The 21,267-nt window shown below is 41.0% G+C and overlaps 1 protein-coding gene across 1 annotated transcript in view; it reads left to right on the top strand.

Moving 5' to 3' along the window:
* The window catches only part of LOC117541388 (WD repeat-containing protein 70), a 43,265-nt gene that overhangs the window by 18,492 nt on the left and 3,506 nt on the right, over positions 1 to 21,267 (top strand). Inside the window, exons 11-16 of the mRNA XM_034208532.1 lie at positions 9,225 to 9,324; positions 9,742 to 9,826; positions 9,927 to 10,065; positions 16,634 to 16,734; positions 18,661 to 18,740; positions 20,224 to 20,340. Coding sequence (XP_034064423.1) covers positions 9,225 to 9,324; positions 9,742 to 9,826; positions 9,927 to 10,065; positions 16,634 to 16,734; positions 18,661 to 18,740; positions 20,224 to 20,340 — 622 coding nt within the window. The remainder of the gene's footprint in view (positions 1 to 9,224; positions 9,325 to 9,741; positions 9,827 to 9,926; positions 10,066 to 16,633; positions 16,735 to 18,660; positions 18,741 to 20,223; positions 20,341 to 21,267) is intronic.

The following is a 21,267-nucleotide window of genomic DNA, read 5'->3' as shown; positions in this document are numbered from 1 at the left end:
ACGCTTTTATCACTGCGCCCTCCCCCACTCGAAGCAGGCCCATCTCCCGTTGTATCGCCTACTATTACTCACGGCCGGAATATGCAGGCAGATCAATCAAAATCAATCGTGTACATGACTTTGAGCTCGAGCTGAGCCTGAGAAGAAGCTATTGAGGATGACACATCATGCTCTTGAACCCTGACTAAGCTGATTGATCCTGCGATGGAAGTCAAGTAGGTCTCTTTTAGTGGACTGCCACAGAGAGTGATTGCATGCTCATTCTCTGACCAGAGGGGTCGGTGCCAGAATTACAAGACTGCGTTTAAATGGTTGCCAGGTAATGTGCACTCTGTGAAAGTCCGTGCGTTGGGGGGGGCGCAGGCCTTCGCTCAAAAACGTTACCACAGAGACCTGGGGAATGTTATGATGTCACTGGTGGACTTGGATGTTTCCAGACTTCAAAGAGGGACCCCAGACAAGGTGGGTTTGATGGACTACTCCTTTGGGGAGTGTATCACGAGATGATGGCAAACTTTCTCTTGTTTTCTGCTTTTGCTGGCTTTGTCACATCAGTCCTGACGTTTAAAATAAGTATGTTAAATTATTTAGCCTAATTTTTGTCTTCAACCCATATTGTTATTTGTAAACTCCACTCAACACTAGCTTTTTAATCTCATCACACACACGGCTTATTGTCACCTGCACCAGTCACACCATTTACAGTTACTGGCCTAATAGGACGCTCAACACAGTAATGCTATCCTGCACATCATCACTGTAAACTACTAACTCTGAGGCTCGTAAAAGTGTGGGCTGTGGAAGATTAAAACTAATTACAAAGGACTCTCTCCAAGTCTAATAAAAATGTTTAGAAAACAGTCCAGGCTGGAGTGCATACAGGGGCCTCATATCATGAATATGTCTCCATGGAAGTGTTTATAAAGACGGTTTGATTATAACCATTTACGCTGGATCTCATCCTGCAGCTTCCATTGTAACTCTTCCATGACTCTTTTTTTACACGTGAGGTAAAAAGTTATTAAATGAACTTCAAAAAGGGTTTTTATTAAAGTGAATTTGTCAGCTTTCAGTTTAGTGCTCATTCCTCACCCACACAAAACAAACCCGTAAACAACATGTACAGGATCCTACATTTTGCAGTGTGTTGCTGAGAAATAGATCAATCAAGTCACTTCAATGGAACACAGTGGCAGATTATGTGGACACACACTCTACTGTGATCTGCTAACACACACACACAGCTTCGCCATCACCACTTGTTGATTTCCATGAAAGATCAGGGGCCTCATTTATAACGCCGTGCGTAGGATTCACGTGGGAAGGTTGCTTACGTATAGAAATCCAAAAAATAGGTTCAGAAATTTTCCGACATTTTCCGATTCACCAAACATTGCGTACCAGCGAGGAAAGTGCGTACAGCACTTCCTACGCCGGTTTCCCTTTTATAAATCACAATCGACTCGAAATGCGGTGCAGCTTTTGCGGGCTTCACGTAACGCCCATATTTGCCTATAATAGTCAAAGAAACGCCCATTCATTCATTCTGACTGACTTTAAGAAGAAGATCGCAGGAAATGACGACAGAACAGCTAAAAAAGACATCTCACACCGTGTCAGATTCTGGTTATTTTGGGGAGGTGGAGATAAATCATATTGTTTGGTGGATGCCGTTTGAACCAGAGTAGCAGCATGGAGGTCGGATCGTCACCCACATAAATAAATAAGTGGTCCGAAAAAGGTTCATGACAAAAAAAATACACATAGCCTTCCTCAGGCAGTGTGTTTGTACCGGGGACAGGAGACCCCCCCTTGATGAGAGACTGTAAGAAATGATCGGGGAATCCCTCCGGAGTGGAGTCATGACGACTGGATCTCAATTATGTTTTCGTATTTGGTGGTTTGTGTCCCAGCTGTCGATCAGCTGTGCGCAGCGTCTCCACTGCAGCCTGTGCATCTCAACCCCCCCCCCCCCCCTCCCCGCAGCAACTCTATATTCACCAGTTAAAGGAAATACAACTAATGTGTTGTGTTATATCAGCTGTACAATTTACCACATATGGTGTTCTTAGTTTCCATACCTCCTGTGTTTTATGAGCGACTTATCAAGTCTTAGCAAACGGCATAAAACATGATTAAACATGGTAGTATATAAAACCATGCTCGTACAACCTATAGAAATGCAAAACCGCATCATTTATGAGAAAACATTTCATAACATTAACACAACATATTCGAGGTGGTTTTAAATAACATATCCGTATTTATTTATTTCTCCAAGTTATGTTTTTGTGTGCACTGAGGAGTCTCAAACAGGCGTTTGTTTAATCATTTTAAGATTGGCTTTAATCAATGTTTGAAAATGAATTCTTCATATGATAAATGAGAGGTAACATTTTGTTTATGGAATTATTTCCACATATTTCTCTCCATTTTTCCTTCTGCCAACGGTGTCGCAGTTTCTCGTCCCTCCCGTGTTTGTGCTTAGTGCGTACGCATGGGTTAGAGTTTGCGTGGAGGACTGCACGTTTTCCCGTCAAGTTAGTATTTTATAAATCGCAAACATTGCGTAGAAACTGGCGTACGCCATTTTTTGAGCGTATATCCCTTTATAAATGAGGCCCCTGAGCAGCTGCTCAGGACTGCGGTTTGGCCACTTGATCCTCAGAAAGTAACAGAGGTCAGAGTGAGATGTTACTGCACAGCGGGCATCATTCAGTCTTTCAGGTGTATGCACTTGTAACAGTATGAAGGTTGGTGAAAGTCAGTATTTATAAAATGAAACGGAGACAGTGTGGTTGGAACAGTTGGTCCTGTGGTAGATTGTTAGCATAGTCTGCTGCGGATGAAACCCAACGCTGTGGTCCATCAGCTATTTATCAAACCCTGCTGCTCTATGGGTGTAGATGTGGATTAAAGGCTCCGTTTGTGAGCATGCACATGTAAGTCAGAATGAGAATCAGAATCAGAATACCTTTATTAGTCCCACAGAGGGGGAATGTACATTGTTACAGCAGAAAAGTGCCAAAGACAGCTTAATGTCTCCTACGAAGCATGCATAAAAAAACTATTAAAGATACATGTGCATATGCCTGCATGTATTGACAACCTTATATGAAATGTTATTCATGCATATCTGTGTGTGAAATTGCACACTCTGGCTGGCCATATAAAATCAGTTTAGGCAGAGGAGAAGGGCACAGTGCACAGAGGAAGTCACGAGGCGCTAGAGAGGCTTCAAACTGTGTATGAGAATCGGGTTTCACAAACCGGCTGTGTAGATTATCACAGGAAGCAAACACCATGGCATCTTCCAATGCCAGCCAACATCAGGATAGTAAATAAGCACTCATGCTTTCACAACAGCAGTAAAGTATCTAGAAATAGCAAGAGGAGTGTATGTTTGCAATAAGCAGCTAGAATAACCACAAGCTTCCCTATTGAAGGCACTGCTCTTACATACTGGGTTATTTATCAAGTTTTAAAACTGAGATACTTGGAGATAATGTCCTGCCTTGTTTTCTTTACTCATTTAGCACCCTTGTGTTTGTTTTCTTTTCATAATACACTCCAGAGTTGAACGAGGTGTGCCTTTTCTCATTCCACCTTTTTCTTGTTAGGACGAGAGAATATTTTTAAAATCTATAAACTGATATACAGAAAACAGTCATTTTCAGTCTAAAACAAATCAGACACTGAAGACAGACGGTATAACATAACATTTCAACATACAAAGGGTTAAAGCACAGTGTGGGCTAGCAGCAGATGGGGTTCATTTTGGAAAGAAAGACATCCGATGAAAAGAGGAACAAAAAAAAAAAGATTTATTGAGTGCTGAACAAGAACTCATAACTTTACTTACCCGAGGAAACGTGTCGCTATGTTGAACAACATGTGTTGTGGTTATGTTTTATTAAAATACGCTTGTCTTAGAAGTCTATTTATGGTGTAATATCTACTTAAGATGAACTGTATTTTCACCCTGCATCTCTCCAACACCATTATTATTTTTCACATTACATATCTGCATGGACTATCCTCTCCGCTTTTATTGTATGCCATTGAGCTTCATGCCACAGCCCATAAGACGAGATAAATACCGTACAGGAAAACAGTTCATCAGCAGACCCTCCTGTTCATAGTCCACTGACCCCACCCAGCCTATTTGTGCTGCCATGCATAGATTAGGGGTGTTGAAAATAATCGTTTCTACGATGCATTGCGATGCGGACGTGGACGATTCGGTCTCGATGCAGTGACGGAAGATAATCGGTTATAGCGTAGTAACGTTGCTTCCTGATTTTCCGGCCGCGGCTTTACTATAACGTTTATTTTTTCTGTCACTTAATATCAAATCGGTCGGTGACGCAGAGATCAGGGAACAGACGTGACAGCGGCACAGCAACACCAAACACGGAGCAGTCTGCTTTATCCACCAACCCAACACCACCAGTCCAGAACCAACAGCAGAAGGACCCGCTCTGAATCACTCCGTGTCGCTGCGGCACAGAGACACAGGGATTTATGTTTTTCAAAAATAATCGCGTTACAATCATGTCCGGTTTTTGGTGGATTTAATTAAGTGTTGGATTGCAAAGTATGAATGTCCTCTAGCAATTTTCAGACGATATATACGTGTGTAAAGTTTGTGAAGGCAAGAGGAAAAAAGCTTCCGCGATCACCGTCTCCTCTGTTCCTCCAAGCCCCGCCCCCTCCCTGAAAATAATGAGTGACAGGCTGATAGTGACCCGATAGAAACTTTATTATTCACTTAATCACTGAGATATAATGAAGCTAATTTAATCTCATACATTCATGGGATTTATGTAACAGTAAGACAGAGAATGTAAGTGTGCACCCACATGCAGTATTTTAGTTGTTATGCTGTTGTAAATACTCCTGTTGTCTGCTGTGTTCAGACTCAAGTCCTGTGTGTGATGCCACATTCAGGACATTCAGTGTCCTTTCTTTAACAGAAGACCGTTGAGCTGCAGCTAGACAGCAGAAGCATTATTTTTGAGGATGGAACAACTTCACACACAGATATAGGGAGGCTAGACCTATACAATTAATTTATTTTGGTTTATAAATGAATGTCAAGACATTTATGTTATTGATTTCTGAGGCACTTTCTAAATAATAAAAAGAGAGTTCATATGTATTTACTGCATGTATGCATTGATGAAAAATAAGCCATGTGCAGTAATATAGAAAATTGAGGATGCAACGCATTGGTATGAATCGTGATGCATCGGGATATCGAATTGAATCGAATCGTTGACAGGATAATCGTAATCGAATCGTGAGACCAGTGAAGATGCACAGCCCTAGCATAGATGCGCTTACAGTTATATGAATGGATATTTCGTGTGTTTGGAATCGTTCCCATTGTTCATGTGCACATGACACAGTGGTGACTGAGGTTGTTTTGATTGCATGATTGTTGCTGGGCCTCCTATGTCTTTGTTTTAGTCTGCTCAAATAAAGTAGGCAGTTCAGTGAGTCACCATGCGTTGTGTTTGGCGGGTTTAAAGCCTTACTTATTATGCTTTAGCCGCTCTGTAGTAGGACTGAGATAGCTTAGCTGTTCAACTCGCTATAAGATTAGAAACTGTTCTTTTTCATACTACAACGACCTTTTGACTTTTATTTCTCAACCATGTCAATTTCCAAGGCTGCGAATAAAATAATAGGAAGATTACCTAAGATAAGGAATGAGTAGAATGGATTTGAGTCAAAGGTAATATATGAGTAAAATGATGATGGAATCCCTGAGACGCTACAGAGGCTAAATGGCCATGGGCTGAAAAAGTAGAATCCGTGTTATCTACAGTTCAAGGTAACAGTGTTATCTGTCTCGTCCGAGTTAATGACTTCCCTCCATTTACTTTGAAAGTAAAGTATGGCCTCGTTTCCTTCTTGTATCATAAGGACGCATCATTCATTCACCCCACGCTCCACTCTCTTCTGCTCTTTGTGCCAGAATGTCTCTTTCTTATCTGTCTTCCACACTCTGTGCTCACTTCAAATGACTTATCCACCTCTCTGAGTGAAAAGCCCGTATTGCTGCAATTCTCTTTTCACTGATTTATTTGCATTCCGTTTGAAATGAATGAAGATGTAGCTGTATAAACCAAGGTTATGTTTGTTTGAGCATTAGCAAGCCTGCTTCCCAGACGATTGCTTCATCACGGCCCTTTTAATCATCGATCTGTGTAATCTGGCTGTATCTACGTAAAGCTAAGGCAGTGGGAAGTAGATGAGGAAGAGAGAAGACACAGGCAGAAAGACATTGCGGTTCAAACCACTAGTTTATTTGTTTGATAATTAAAGTCATCCATCAAGCATGAATGTCAAACATTTTCTGGTTTCAGCCTCCCAGATATTCTTAATGTGCTGCTATTCTTAGCTCTACATCTGTGTGCAGAGAATATCTTGTCTCAGATTGTTGGGACAAAACATCACCATGGGCTGAGTTTTTATTTCATTTTTTAAACACAATAAAATAATTGAAATGTAGATTAATTTACTATGGATGTAATAACTAGTTGCTTCCCATCCATTCATCTTCTACCACTTACCTGAGTCTGATCGCGGATGTAGCAGTGTCAGTTGTTGCTTGAGTTAAAAAGATCTAAAATCTCACTGCTACAGCTTTTTTCTTAGTCATAGAACATTTAATACACTTGAATTATACAAGCATGATACACATTTTAACATTGTTGATTTTGTTTACTGTTAATCTTCTCTTCCCATCTGTACATTGCACACATTTTGGGTGGCCGTGTACTTTTAAGAGAGCTTTCATTCTTGCTGTTCCTTTGTGTGTATGTGTGAGAAAGAGGGGGGGGGGGGGGGTCGTGGTGTGTTGAGCTGGGTTATTTCCAGCCTGGAGCGGCAGACCTTGGCAAACACACTCTCTGCCCTACAGTAGTACACCAGGCACTAGCTCAGAGTAAGGAAGGGAATCTCATAGCTCGCCATGTTGAATACGTGACTTTAATTTCCAGCATTTCAGCAGTGGCTGTGATTCATTATGAATATTGTGGAGGATTTTTATTTGAATGTTATTTCTAATAGTTTCCAAACTGTCTTTACGACACTTCTCCTGAAACTCATAAACCCCATGAACTACAAAGGTGTGATTCCCCCCCCCCCCCCCCCTTTAGCTTTTGTCATCAGTTTGTTCTCACCTTTATACAATGACCTCAGCTGAAATATCACTCAGCCTTCTTGGTTTTCAGTGATGCATGCTGATCATCTCAGCCAAGATGTGTAAGATGACATTCTCATATACAGCAACATGCCGAGGAAATAGTTACCAGGGCAAAATCTCCTGACTGTGATTGGTGAATCGTTGCTCAGAGGGCTGTGATACTCAGTGTGTGGACCACCTCTTTCCATCGGGAGTTGCTGGGGCTTGTGTCGTTTTGTCTAGGCTTCAAAATGTAATGATCTTTAGGGATTCAACGCTTATTTTTGCTTATTGTCTTTATCAATGTATCTGCTGATAACGGTCCCAAACCCTAAGATATTGAGTTTATTATCACTTTAAACAAAGAAAGAAATCAGTTTGAGATTTTTGTTGGGAGATCCATTATCAAACTACAAGCAGGTTTATCTTCTTTCAGTTTTAGATACATAATAATGGGACTCTTTCGTCGGACATCTCCTGCTTTTTTATAATCCTTCTAAATTCAAAACTCCCGGTTTGTAACTTGTGTAAACCCGATTCACCCTAACATTTATTATATTTATATTATTATCATCAGATTAACTTGTGCTTTCTCAGGTTTGGCATACTATTTTCAAGCCAGAGAATACATTCTAAAACTTCCACATGTTCAATAGTCCTCACCATAACTATAAACCTGACTTTGATATGTAACATTGTTGGAGTTGTTCTTTGCTCTAGGGGTTTAGGGGTTACGTATTCACTTCCAAGCCCAGACGTTGTTGATCAAATCTTAGTTTTCTCAACCTCAAACTGCTGCTGACTCCTATGTGTTTTTACACATTGATGTTGTCCTGTTATAGGAGGGCTAATAATCAAAGAGAATCAACAAAGAGATGCTACCTATCTCATGGCTTCAGGTAACAGGGTGTCTGATGTGCGTTATTGACTGGAAAACTACCTGAAGTACCAATAGTTCATATTATTTCAGATAGCAGCAAAGTAGAAAACGGAATCTTCCAGACTTAGTGCCTACACGTGCCAAGGTACATTTCTGTGGTCTCTAGTCTCGCTAAAGAGTGCGGTGGGTACAGTGTAACGCTGCTGGTGTTTCATAAGACTTACTGGGCTATTCAGTGTGGTGTTCATAAAGGAAATGGAAACCTTGTGTTGCTTTGAAGACATGGAGAGTAAAAAAGGTATTTGTGTTACTGCAGTGAGCGAAACATCTGCTACTGAAGCAAAGCATTGGCAGTTTGATACTATAGTGCACCGGGACCTTTATACAAGCTCTTTTTGATACTGATGAGCAGTAGGGGAAATGCAGTGGTAGCCAGGACTGCACTATTTATTCATGTTGTTCTGTAATCATTGATCAATAACATCTTAGTTGTTCTTTGTAATTCCTGTGATAATTGATACATTTGAACAGCATAGAAATAAACCCCCTTGTGTATTTGCTAGATTATATCTACTTTTGTCACTTACAGATAACTATAATTAGAGAAAAAAAGTGTTATTATGACCTTGGTACTAGCCAGACCAAGCACATGACCTGGATTAATGACATTTATTTACATTGATTTGACCCTCTAAAGGTGGGGTAGGTCATTTTGGAGAAACCGGCTCGAGTGCGCTAGAATTTGAAAATATACAGCCGGAAGAAATCTGCCCCTTCCTTCAGAGTTCCTTACAGAGCCCCTCGTCCAACACACACGAACGCGCACATGACCAATGAGGGCACGAGATAAGTCTGTGCACAGATGGAAGGCTGACAGGCAGGTAGGCCATCCAGTTACTTTAGCCGGGCCGGCTAAAATGATTGGTCGTGCTTTTTACAGTACCACGGCTTCCAGAGATGACGTTTTTTTATGGATTTGTTGTCAAAGCACTTCAGATATTCATTGCTATCGGATGTTAAGAGCATTCCATGGAATATAACAAAAAGTGTATCTCGAGCCGGTTTCTCAAACTTACCTACCCCACCTTTAACGCTAGTTTGTCTTTAAATATAAACTTTGAATGCATTGTTTTCTCTTTTTCTTCTCAGGTCCATACTAAGTTTCACTGTAAGCAAGCACACATTCCAGGATCAGACACCTCCTGCATCGCCTTTTCCTACGATGGCGTGACCCTCGCTTCACGTGGAGGTAAGGCATTCAGTTGACAGTATGCTTCTAACACCACATCCAGCAGTTGCACAAATTGAGGATGCTTAAGGTCTAATTCTCAGTCTTACTCTTAAAGTGACGTTTTTTAAGCAGAGAAGTAGCTTCTCTCTTACTTTGCAAATAAGCAGGCGCCACCACCAACAAAACAAAGAACATTCACTAGAGCTATAGAGACGGAAACTCTTGAGTTACTCCCTGGCATGTGACCCAGTCAGGAGGTTTCTGACACAAAGACAAACAGCCCATAACTCTGTGCAAGAGTCCTTCAGTCAACATATTTATGTAATGTAAATGAAAATAACTCTAATCAAGAAAAGGCAAAGTAAATAACTGTCTGAACTTTCTGTAAATATCATCATTTAAAGTCTGTCCGACCTGTCTCCATCTATTTTCTAGGCGATGACACTCTGAAGGTGTGGGATATACGTAACTTCAAGAAGCCTGTGAACGTAGCTACGGGTCTGACCAACTACTTTTCAATGTGAGAATTTTAAACTGTCTTCGAAAGTCTGCTTGATTAATGTAAATAATGTGTGAATTATGAACCGATGATAATGTATGGGTGTCGTTTTCTCTGCCAGGACCGACTGCTGCTTCAGCCCTGATGATAAGCTTCTTGTTACGGGGACCTCTGTGAAGAAAGACGAGGGAAATGGAAAGTTGGTTTTCTATGAGCGAGCTTCCTTCCAGAAGGTCTATGAAATAGAAGTGCCCAAAACAGTAAGTCCTGCCTTAATCTTTACAACCACAGCTGCTCTATTTGAAGGATGTTTTTCAACGTGTTGATTTGTTGCAAACCAAAATGACCCAAAATAATGTGCAGAGGAAAACAAACATAATGAATCCACTATGACACATAATGAACACATAATGAAAACAATGTGTATGTCATTCTTCATCCATGTAAGGAGTCTGGGCTTAAAGAAACTGCAGCCTCTAAATGTTTTTGGGTTAAAACTCCATGAAAACAACAGCCGTCTAATGACTTCATTATGGCAGCAGGACCGATTTGACCGACATAAAATGGAGGTTCAGTTAAGTTCCTATTTAACCCAACATGAGATGTTGCCAACGGATTAGAACTTTCTTGTTGTCCTATTCATTACATTGTACCAGCAACTATGTAGAAGTGTTCACAAGGGTAAATAATAGAGACGTATCCAGAATGGTGAGCAGAGTTGTGTCAGCAGTCTCTGTTATGTATAGATATGGAGTGATTATACTAAAACATCTTTAAAAGGGAATTTGGTTTCTTTATTTTTTGTAAATCAAATATCAAATACCCATATTATGAAGCATTGACTAAACATTTTCCCTTTAAATTACTGCTTGTCCAAAGCTAGTCGTATTTCAGAGACACCCTGGATGACAGATTGAGGGTGGCACTGTTTTGGGGAAAACACAGGAGGAATACGAGTATGAATTATAGAGGGGTATGGAGGCAAAAGACGAGGAAAGTAAAAAAACAAAAAATACAGGCCACCTATGAGAAAGTAGAGTAATGTGACCTTTACCTTACTGCAAGTCATTCCCACAAACCTTTGGCAAGACAGCTATTAATGCTTTCATACGCTTTTATATTCCTTTAAGTTACATTTGAAATTGAATGATCTACAAACACAAGCAGCGTGTTCCATTCACATGCACCCCACCGTCAAACATGTTGGCATGCTGTGTATTTTATACTAATCCTGCTTTCTCAGAAATCCATTTGTGGTGAGGGCTACCAGCCATAGGTGCTGAAATAAAGGGCAGAGGTGCTGTCTTCAGTAAAAATACTTTTTTTGTAGCTTCCTGCTCCTCCTCTCCTTTTCAACAGATTGAGTACTGTATATCTGTAGTCATAACAGTGAGGTCTGACAGACGCTAATGGCTTCTAGCTTGGTCTGCCTTACTAAGGCATGACACTTTCACATGAGCAACGAGAGAGGAGGAAAGGGACAAAAGCTGGGTTTGTGTGTCCAAGCGTCCCACTGTCCTGCCAGCCAGCTGTTAGCTTGCAAACCTTGGCACAGCACAGCATACACTCTTAGTGCACAGTTGCACTAACTGAGGGAAGTGAGCTCTGCGTTTAATGTGACCCATTTTATCTTTTTTACTTGAATAAATTCATTCTTATCTATTGACATTTTGTTATCTTAAGAAGACCTTTTAGAGTTATTTAAACTGTCAAATTATAAAGAAGGATGATTGTTGAATTCAAAGGGGAGTGTGAGCTCATCTGAAGTTAGAATAAAAAATGACTGAGTTTTGTGTTAACTTTTTAATAGCACAATAATTAGTTTTAGCATCAATATTCTTCCTGTCAGTACCTCGGTGTCCCTTCACTTAAGAGGGTCAACAACAACAATCTGTCTCACCGTAATGGGACACTAGTGGTTGTGCAAGGGTCTCAAAATGAATAGCGTATGTTCTACATTCCCGGCTGTATAGAAAGTGTTGCTTCTGTACTCGTGTTAGCTTTAGCTAGGTATAGCTCATGTGTTGTTAGAAAAGGACATTTGACAAAACCTGACAGCTAAATGGTTCACCTCAATCAAAAAACACTGGTGATAATGGTGTCACTCAACAACTGTAGGTTTAATCTTATCCTTATAAGTTGTATTTAAGGTCTTCCTGCAGAGTCATTCCAACTCACTTCACCATGGTCACGAAATCTCTATAGGCAGCCTCAAAGAAAGGCCTGAGATACTTTGGGTCAAAGAGTATGTATACATTTAACAACCCACCTCCTTTGCATCAATCCATGGACACTTTTCTTCTCTTTCACTTTACAGAAGTGGGTACACATTTGGAAGTGAGTTTTCCATTGGCTTTCCACTCGTTCCACCATCTACCATTTTGAAACTTAGGTTCATTTTCCCTGGAAAGACGGCAAAAGCTCTTCCCGTCTGCTCACCCTTTTTGCTGCAGAAAATTCCTGCTAGTTTCCCACAAAATCCAACCTGTGCCACATAAAACAATCCGGTCTAGATACTGCTTCTTGCTGCCAAATGTCTTGGCAATATTTTTATTTGTGTTAATTGTTACCTCTTAAAAGTTATATGGTCATGTTTTGAACACGTTAGTGAGCCTTTTATTTCCCTTAAAACTACTGCAGAGAAAATCCACTGACGTGTCTTTGTTTACACCGATTTGAGCAGCTTCTTGCCATCTTTCTTGTCATGTAACCTCATTAGAGGTTGAGAGTAATATGTAAGGAGAGTTTTTGGGAGGGAACGGTAAGGGTAAGCTGCCAGATTGCCCAGCCTATTTTTATGTGTTTTATGGCATTTTATGACACACCCAATGGCATCATTAGCTTTACCGCCTTTAAAAAGTGGAAATGTAGTTTTGCTGCAGATCAGCTTTGTGTGGTTGACATGCACTCAGTGAACCTGATGAATGTGCTATTTACTATGTTTACATCAGCCGTCTGCTCCTCGGATGGCCCAAGAATTTAAGTGCAGTCTTTATAAAGTGGCGTACCAGGCAGGCGAGTGAAAGGAAGGGCCACCAATCATCTCTACCTAAACAGTCTACATAACCCCAGACCTGGATTCTGGGGTACGCTTTGGAGCAGAGACTGTTTTAGGCCCATTGGGTAAATACTTCGGACACTCTTAAGCTTCATTTAGTTCATCAAAAGGGTCAGAAACCAGGTGAGACCAAGCTGACTATCGCATTTGGCTGGATCCCAAATCGAACACCTGCTATCATCATGCACTTTCTGTAAACATGTGAATATATGTTTGTGCCCCAACACAAGTGCATGTGTGTTACTTGGTATTTTGTGATTGCCTTTAATTGGCAAATCTGACGAAGTCCTTTGTTATATCTCTGTCTCTCATCTCTTGACAGTTGACCTAAAAAGTTGACCTAAAAATAATCAACCAATTTCATCCACCAAAGATTGTTAGTATTTATTATATTGACCTTATTAAATGGATTAGGTATCAACCAAAAGTTAGTTCTTAGTCACAATAATTAATTATTTAGTAAAAACACAATGAAATAAACCTTGTAGAAAATAAAAACATTGCACCTCCTAAAACTAAGGTTGGTACGGGATCATTTCCCCACCAGTTATGTGTAGTTAAATTCTCATGACCTTACAAATTACGCCAAATCATATCCATCAGTGATACAGACACATGTTTGTCTACCCTCCCTCCCAAATGTAAAGCGTCTTTGGGTTCAAGAAAAGCGCTATAGAAATAAAATGTATTATTATTATTATTTAAAAATGAAAAAGTAAAATATCACTGTATTTGGATCAATACTGGTAAATGAATCTTAATTAGAAGATCTGTATAGGAATGTGTACTGGGTGAGAAAACGTGGCAACAGAGCATACCCAATATGATTTTCATATTACGTACATTTTGAAATCTGATATTCGGTTTGGCTTACAGGTGTTTTTAATTGAAAATTATCAGAATAATTAGAATAAAATGCTGAAAAGTTGAAAAAATGCACGTCAGGATGCTGCTGCAGAACCATTGACCCCTTCACTTGTTGCCGATTGCCCACGCTACACTAAGTATCTCATGCTCAATTGCTCTTAAACAGTGAGTTGTACCATGCTCTTCAGCGAGGCCTTTGATACGAATGGTCAGTCTTTCATCCTCGCAGAGCAGTCAGGCTTGAAAAGTGAAAGGGAGGCCTTAACTGTGTTCTTTCTTGTGCATCTAACCCAAGTAAATCTTGCGTCATGTAAAAGCCATTCGTTCCAGTAAGGCAGTTCATAATTAGAGTTCTCGGACATGTGCCCACTCGGTGTGTAGCTGAGGTGCTAATTCGATGGTTGTCCTTTCCCTGACTGCGTTCAAGTCTTTCAGAAGCATCGCACATTTGGATCCACTCGCCATGGACCAAACAAGGAACACAGCTGTGACTGTGGTGTCCCGTTACTGCTGCATAACTTTATATCATCACCATACTTATTGGGCGAGTCGCTGTTGTCTTATTTATCCATAATCAACTTTTGGTATTTTAATCTGACGGGACAAAAAAGGCTGCTACCGAAGAACTGACTGATTAAAGTTTCCTCCTTCGTGATGTAATTTTGTGGACGTGAAGCGTAAACATGGGTTTCTGGAGTATAAACATGCTGCTCTGCATATCTGGAGAGCAGTTTTACTGTTGGACTGGACTGAGCTGGGCTTGGCTGTGGGCTCCTCAGTGGATCCAGCTGGGGTGGGGGGCCCCTCTGAACGCCTCTTCTCTCTCTCTCTCTCTCTCTCTCTCTCCTCTCTCCCTATCTTCTCTCCTCTCTCCTCCTCCTCTCATCCTCTCTATCTCTCTCTCTCTCTCTCTCTCTCCTCTCTCGTCCTCTCTCCTCTCTCTTCTCTCTCCTCTCGTCTCTCTCTCTTCTCTCTCTCTCTCCTCTCTCTCTCTCTCTCTCTCTCTCTCAGGTCCTCTCTCTCATGTTTCAGATGCTCTCTCTCTCTCTCAGGTCCTCTCTCTCATGTTTCAGATGCTCTCTCTCTCTCTCTCTCTCTCTCTCTCTCTCTCACTCACTGGTTTCACTGCTGACAGGATGATTTGTTTGGGTCTGATGAGGTTATTTTCTCAACTTGGCCAGGCTGCACTAACCTGGCCGTTGTTTTGGTTTTACGGCCTGATTCGTCGTGCTATGTTGTGTTGCAGTGAATTCCTTTAGCTGTGACGGTACCTGCGGAGTGTAACAGCATTCCTAGCTGTCGTCTCAGCCGTCCCTCTCCTGTAGGGACTGTCCGTGTTGCTTTAGCAACTCTGACGGGGCAATTTATAACCATTACACATTTACACTGAAGCACATCCATAGTGGGATTTCAATGTGCAAAATGCATACATGTTGATACATGTTTCTAAAAGTGATGAGCGGTTTATAAAAACAGAATCTCCCTAAAGTCCAACAGAGCAGATTTGTATTTGTTCTTTTGTAATTTAACTGTTTTAATGCAAAGTTAATACAGTGCAAACCCTTTTTGTTTGTGCCTATTAAGTCCTATACTATAATTATTTGTACATGTGCATTAATGGTTTATGTGAGGCTCACGTTAAGCAGATCCTTTTTAAAGCATTTTCTAGATTGTTCTATCAATTACAGCCGGCTCATGATCTGGTTGAGCAGATTAACCCTCATCTGTCCCATGAGCTACACACCACTGAGCTGTTGGCCTGACACTGTAGATACTGTGAGAGGTTTGGTTCAAATTGAAGCAGATTGTGAACAATTTTAAGTCAAAAAGTCTTATTACATGTCATACTTGCATGAAAATATTGGAAGATAATTAAGCTGTATTTACAAGATAAGAGAAATGTATTGTATATGGAATATTGGGTGTATTATTTTTTATATTTATATTTTATTTGATAATTTGCCTTTGTGTTTGGATAGATTTCATATATAGGTATATTGAAGTGAAAACAACTAGCCCTGCTTACATTTTCTATATGTACATGCATGAGTACGTACACATACGTGTTTCTCCTCTTGTGCGTGTGTGTGTGTGTCATTGAGACTCCTTCCCATGGTATCCTGGTGGGAAGCTGAACAGCTGGGCGCTAAGCAGCTTTCACCGTCACAGAATCTGGACATCCCAGTCGTAGTGCTTCTCTTACCCACCCCCCATCCAACGCCCCTGTCCCCCCCACCCAGACTGCCTACTCTGTTCCACATAAAGTGCTTTCAAAATGCTGTACAATTACTGGACGTACACATATACATGACGCGCTTAAACACAACTCGTCACAGGAAGTTGTGATGCTCCAATAATGTGTGTAGAGGCTTTACTGCAGCTCTCTACTGAAGCTCACACATCACAGAACGAACAGAGGGTCTTCATCACTGTGTGTGTATTTCTCTCTACCCCTTTTTCACTTTCTGTCTCTATCTCTTCCACACACACACACACACACACACACACACACACACACACACACACACACACACACACACACACACACACACACACACACACCTCTGGATACATGTGGTCCTATTGGCACTGGGCCATCTGTCACACACAGACTGAGGGAGCCAGTCCTCATCCCAACATCCAAATATAGTCAACTGGAGCAGCAGAGCAGGCTGGGACTGATCCCCACTGTACCACAACCAACCCGGGTCACACGCTCACAATACTGAAGACAATCGAATATGACCGCCACCTTTTGTCAGCAGAGAAGCAGAAACATACTTCATATTTGAACTACTCTCAACCGGCTGTGAGCTGCTGCTTTAAAGCATGACCTATTCTCCTCACACTCACTACCTGCAGTTACTGGACAATAAACACTGTGTTTTTTCTGTGTATTTCAGAGTGTCGTCCGCTGCCTGTGGCACCCCAAACTTAACCAGATAATGGTGGGAACTTCGAGTGGCCTGGCCAAGGTCTACTATGACCCTGTTAAAAGCCACAGGTAAGTTCAGTTAGACCTTTTAGAAAACAGACTGGTGTTATTTTAGCTTCCTTTTAAACAATTCCCCTTTTATTGTCTGTGCAGTCACAGCCTGAAATAACTTCTATATCTATAAAAACATATACAAGAGCCACACTGTTGCACTACCATTTAATTTCCATCAACACATTGTAAATACAGTTTTAACATTAGCATGCAGCGACATCTCTATTTCAGGGTTTCCGTTAGCCGGTAATTACCGGTTTTTAGCTGGTAAAATGTATTAAAAACCGGTAAATTCAAAACCTGCCGGTCAAAATGTCTGGTAATAATTAGGGATGCTCCGATAGATCGGCCACTGGTCATTATCGGCCGATATTCACTGTTAATAGTTTGATCGGTGCTCTCTATAAAGCCCGATCAGGAGAGCTGGATCTGATCGATATGGAAATAAACGCGAGTGAAGTATAACCGGACGCGAGAGAGAGATCAGATCAGCTGCTGAGTCTGACAGAGACATGCAGCTCTGCATAATCACCTGAAGCCCCGCCCACTGTTTAGCGAGCTGCATGAGAAACTGACGGGCTGTCAGAGAGAGAGAGAGAGAGAGAGGGAGAGGGAGAGGGGAAAAGAGAGGATCCGTTTCTCCCGTGTTATTATTCAAAGTTAATGTAAACTTTTGAATAATGTACTTCATCTACTACAAGTAGTTTGTTTGAATGTAATAATTATGTTGTTTGTTGTTTGTTGAATCATTTATTGAAAAATGAATCTGAATTTTTTCGATCTGTTACGATTATAGACTGAAGCAATATAAAAATGAGCCCCGTGAACTGAGTTTTAAACATCAGCATATCTGCTCATAGTCCGGTAATTACCTGCCAACGGAAACTCTGCTACATAACTCTTATTATTATTATTGAAATATGACCGGTAAGTTTCAAATTTATCCGGTAAAATAAATTCTGCCCGGACATTTGACCGGCGAGAAAAAATCCTAGCGGAAACCCTGCTCTATTTGTGTTTAAGACTGATGGATAAATAGATGGGTACTTCATCGATCCTGTTAGAAAAATATCACTCGTCACCGGCTTGAGCTTCAATATCAGGATTCATGTATTTATTATCCTTGCAAGAAAGGAGGTGGTCATCACGTACAACTAGTTCCTGAACAGTGTCCTTTACATGCTTATATACAAGAGAGGGTGTTACACAGTCACAAGATGGAGGAATACCGGTTCAAAGCAGTATTCAATGTTTAGTTTAGATTAGCGAAGACCCGCGTCAGAAAAGATCATGCTTGTCACATGTCTATCTCCATAGAGGCTGAATCATCATGTTAATCGTTGTCACATAGCTATCATATGCCTAAAACAGTGTGTCCTGACGCTTTCTAGGTAATCATACATCCTGTCGTATACACAGCTACGTAGGGCCTTTGTTATCATGTGTACTCTGATATTGGAAGAGTACATTCAGTATTTTCCCAACAGAGCCCAAATTGGGAAAGGATTTTGTTGCTGCAGCAAAGTGTATCTTTAAACATCTTTAAAGGTGGATGAAAGTATAAACATAATAAAATGAACTAAAATAACAATAACAACAATAAACAGCAGCAAGTCTATGTACATATCTACAGTATAAAGGACATAATAATACTATATATACAATGTTCTAGAAAATGTAGACTGTTTCACAATATATTACACTAGCCGGAAACATATCATAATAATAATAATACATGGTGCTCAAAGTGCTTTAAATATACATCATATCATAATCATATATACATATCATACTGTGACTGCAAATAATGTTATTCAATACATGTATTGTTGGTGTCCTCAGGTGAATTAAAGAAAACAAGACAGGCTTTACCCTTCACCTCCTTTTTCCTACATGAAACATTCAAACAGCATAATGTGTAAATAACTGGCTCTTTTCCAGGGGGGCTAAGCTGTGTGTCGTGAAGAGCCAGCGCAAGGAGAGACAAGCAGAGACCCTAACACAAGATTACATCATCACACGTAAGTTCTTCCTTGCCCATTTAAACACTTACATCCATACCTTCTTCAAATGTGACAAGTGGACCTTATTCTAAGCTTCCTCCTTCTTTAACTAAAAGTAAACCAGCCAGATAGCATGCTACCTCTCTCCTGCTGTTCTCTCACACACGCGCAGAAACATTTAAACACTCAATCTTATACTGGGGGGGCTTTTCAAAGAATAGAGTGGTAAGAGCTTTTACGGGCCCATTAGCTGATGTAGCAGGGTGTAGATGAGTGGAGCGACAGCCGCAGGGCACCGTGCCACGCTGCGCCCATGTGCTCTGCAGTCACAGGATCACGCTAGGGACAGCAGCCTCTCCTGCTCTGATGGCGTGATCGCCTGCTGGTCCACAACACACACGCACACACACACAAGACCCCCCTACCTGTCATCCTGTCATATCGCAGACACACGAGGCTGTCATCTCCTTTGTGCGTGCCTCTCGCTCTTTTGACCCCATACTAAAGTCGTGATCCTACACGAACGGAACAGCTGCCGACACGTCGCCCCTGATTGGCTGCTAAGACCCAATTCAGACACAATTTATTGTTTGGGCTACTGCAGCCTCTTCAGATGCATCATGTGATTTCATTGCCATGCCAACAGGGTGTGGAATAGGCAGTGGATTGGGCTGCTACAAGCGGAGAGTGACGCACTTGATGTCCTGGCACTGGAAAATTAGAGGGGACAGGAAGCAAGTGATGGCCCATTGAGAAAAGCGAGGGAATCTGTTAACAGTAACCTTTTTGCTTAATGTAGCGTGGAGGAGAAGAATTAACACTGAACAGCGACACAACTCCTGAATGGAAAATCACTTTATCTAGCCCTTTACTAAAGAGTCTCTTTGTAACCTCTGAGGATAAGAGCAGAGCATACACACACACACACACTCACACACGCACGCACGCACGCACACACACACACACACACACACACACACACACACACACACACACACACACACACACACACACACACACACACACACACACACACACACACACACACACGCGTTCACTCACACACTCGTGGATTTAAGTGCTGGGGGCCTTTTATTGTGATAGTGTTCACAAAAGTGTGAAAGAGTAGCAGAGTGATTGTCTGAATATAAACATGGGGGATAGAGCGAGTGTGTTGGTGAGCACTGTGGCAGAAAGAGCACACACGAGGAGAGATGCTGCCAGAGGTCAACAGGTGTGTGTATATTTGAGCCAATGCAGAGTATCTTCTGTAGGTATAAGGTGTAGTAGTAGGTTATACTGTGTTTCTTCACTTTCTGTTTGAAAACACTGCCAAATCTCAGCTTTAATTGTCTTTATTTAGAGATGTAGCGCTATACACGCACTGCAAACACTGAACATATTGCCAGGTGCCCTGCTTGCTTATTTATGCCGCTGTGTTGTGTGATCTTTCAGTTTCCAAAACAACTTGATTATCCTTGTTTACCTTGTGTGTCTCCAGCTCATGCCTTACCCATGTTCAGAGAGGCCCGGCAGCGGAGTACACGGAAACAGCTGGAGAAGGACCGACTGGACCCAAAGAAATCCCACAAACCTGAGCCTCCTGTGTCCGGACCAGGTAAAGTGCTTTATTTGTTGTTGTTGCTTTCACTTGTGCTAAACATTAGCTTCCCAGAATAAACAAAAACTTAGAAGAAAATAGAGTTACAAGAAAGGCATGCAATAGCGTGTACAATGAGTGTCCCTGGGAGACAAGTCAAAGCAATAACAACTGAGAAACGGTCATTTGAATGCGAGTATAGTAACAAGCAACAGCTACAGTACTATCGTTATTTTTTGAAAGCGTATATATGTCATGTTATTAACTGGATGAACACAGGATCATGTTTGAGTCAGATGTCCACATTTGTTGATGCGTCAGTATTATGTATTATGCAACCCAGCTGAAGTCCAGAGCTCATTGTATCCCGCTGTTGCCTCATATTTTCTAACTGCTGGGACATAATGATGCCTTGTGAACTTTATTCGGAACCTATGGTCAATCTCCGTGGTGTTATTATAATACACACTTTCACAAATTCTAAGCTAATGCACGATCATGGACACAGTTTGAGTCGCAAGACAACATTTCCAGCTTCAACGTATTCCAGCTGGTTTATTGCTTTCTATGTTTGGTTTTACTTTCACTCACATTTTTCTCAGATTGGAAAAAACTGGTTTGAAGTATTTTCAAATCAAATCAGGTTTTATTTATATAGCACATTTTAAAAACGATTTTTGGTCGAGCCAAAGTGCTGTACATGCAAATAATAAATAACACATTGCTACAATCGCAAACAGAAGACAATAAATGACAACAGCAAATATAAAAATCAAACACAGGGAAATGTCATGAGAATTTGAACATAAACCATAGAAATAGTAGCACCGTTTTAGAACACAGGTTATGAAAATGATGCGCGAACTAACTAAAAGAGCCACGATTTGCATTCAAAGGAAGGTTTTATTGACAGTTTGATATATTTAATGTTTCTTTGTTATTCTT

This window comes from Gymnodraco acuticeps, unplaced genomic scaffold (assembly GCF_902827175.1).
Source record: "Gymnodraco acuticeps unplaced genomic scaffold, fGymAcu1.1, whole genome shotgun sequence".
NCBI classification, from domain to species: domain Eukaryota; kingdom Metazoa; phylum Chordata; class Actinopteri; order Perciformes; family Bathydraconidae; genus Gymnodraco; species Gymnodraco acuticeps.
Note: the sequence above shows the minus strand (reverse complement) of the source record. Positions and strands in the feature narration are given on the sequence as shown.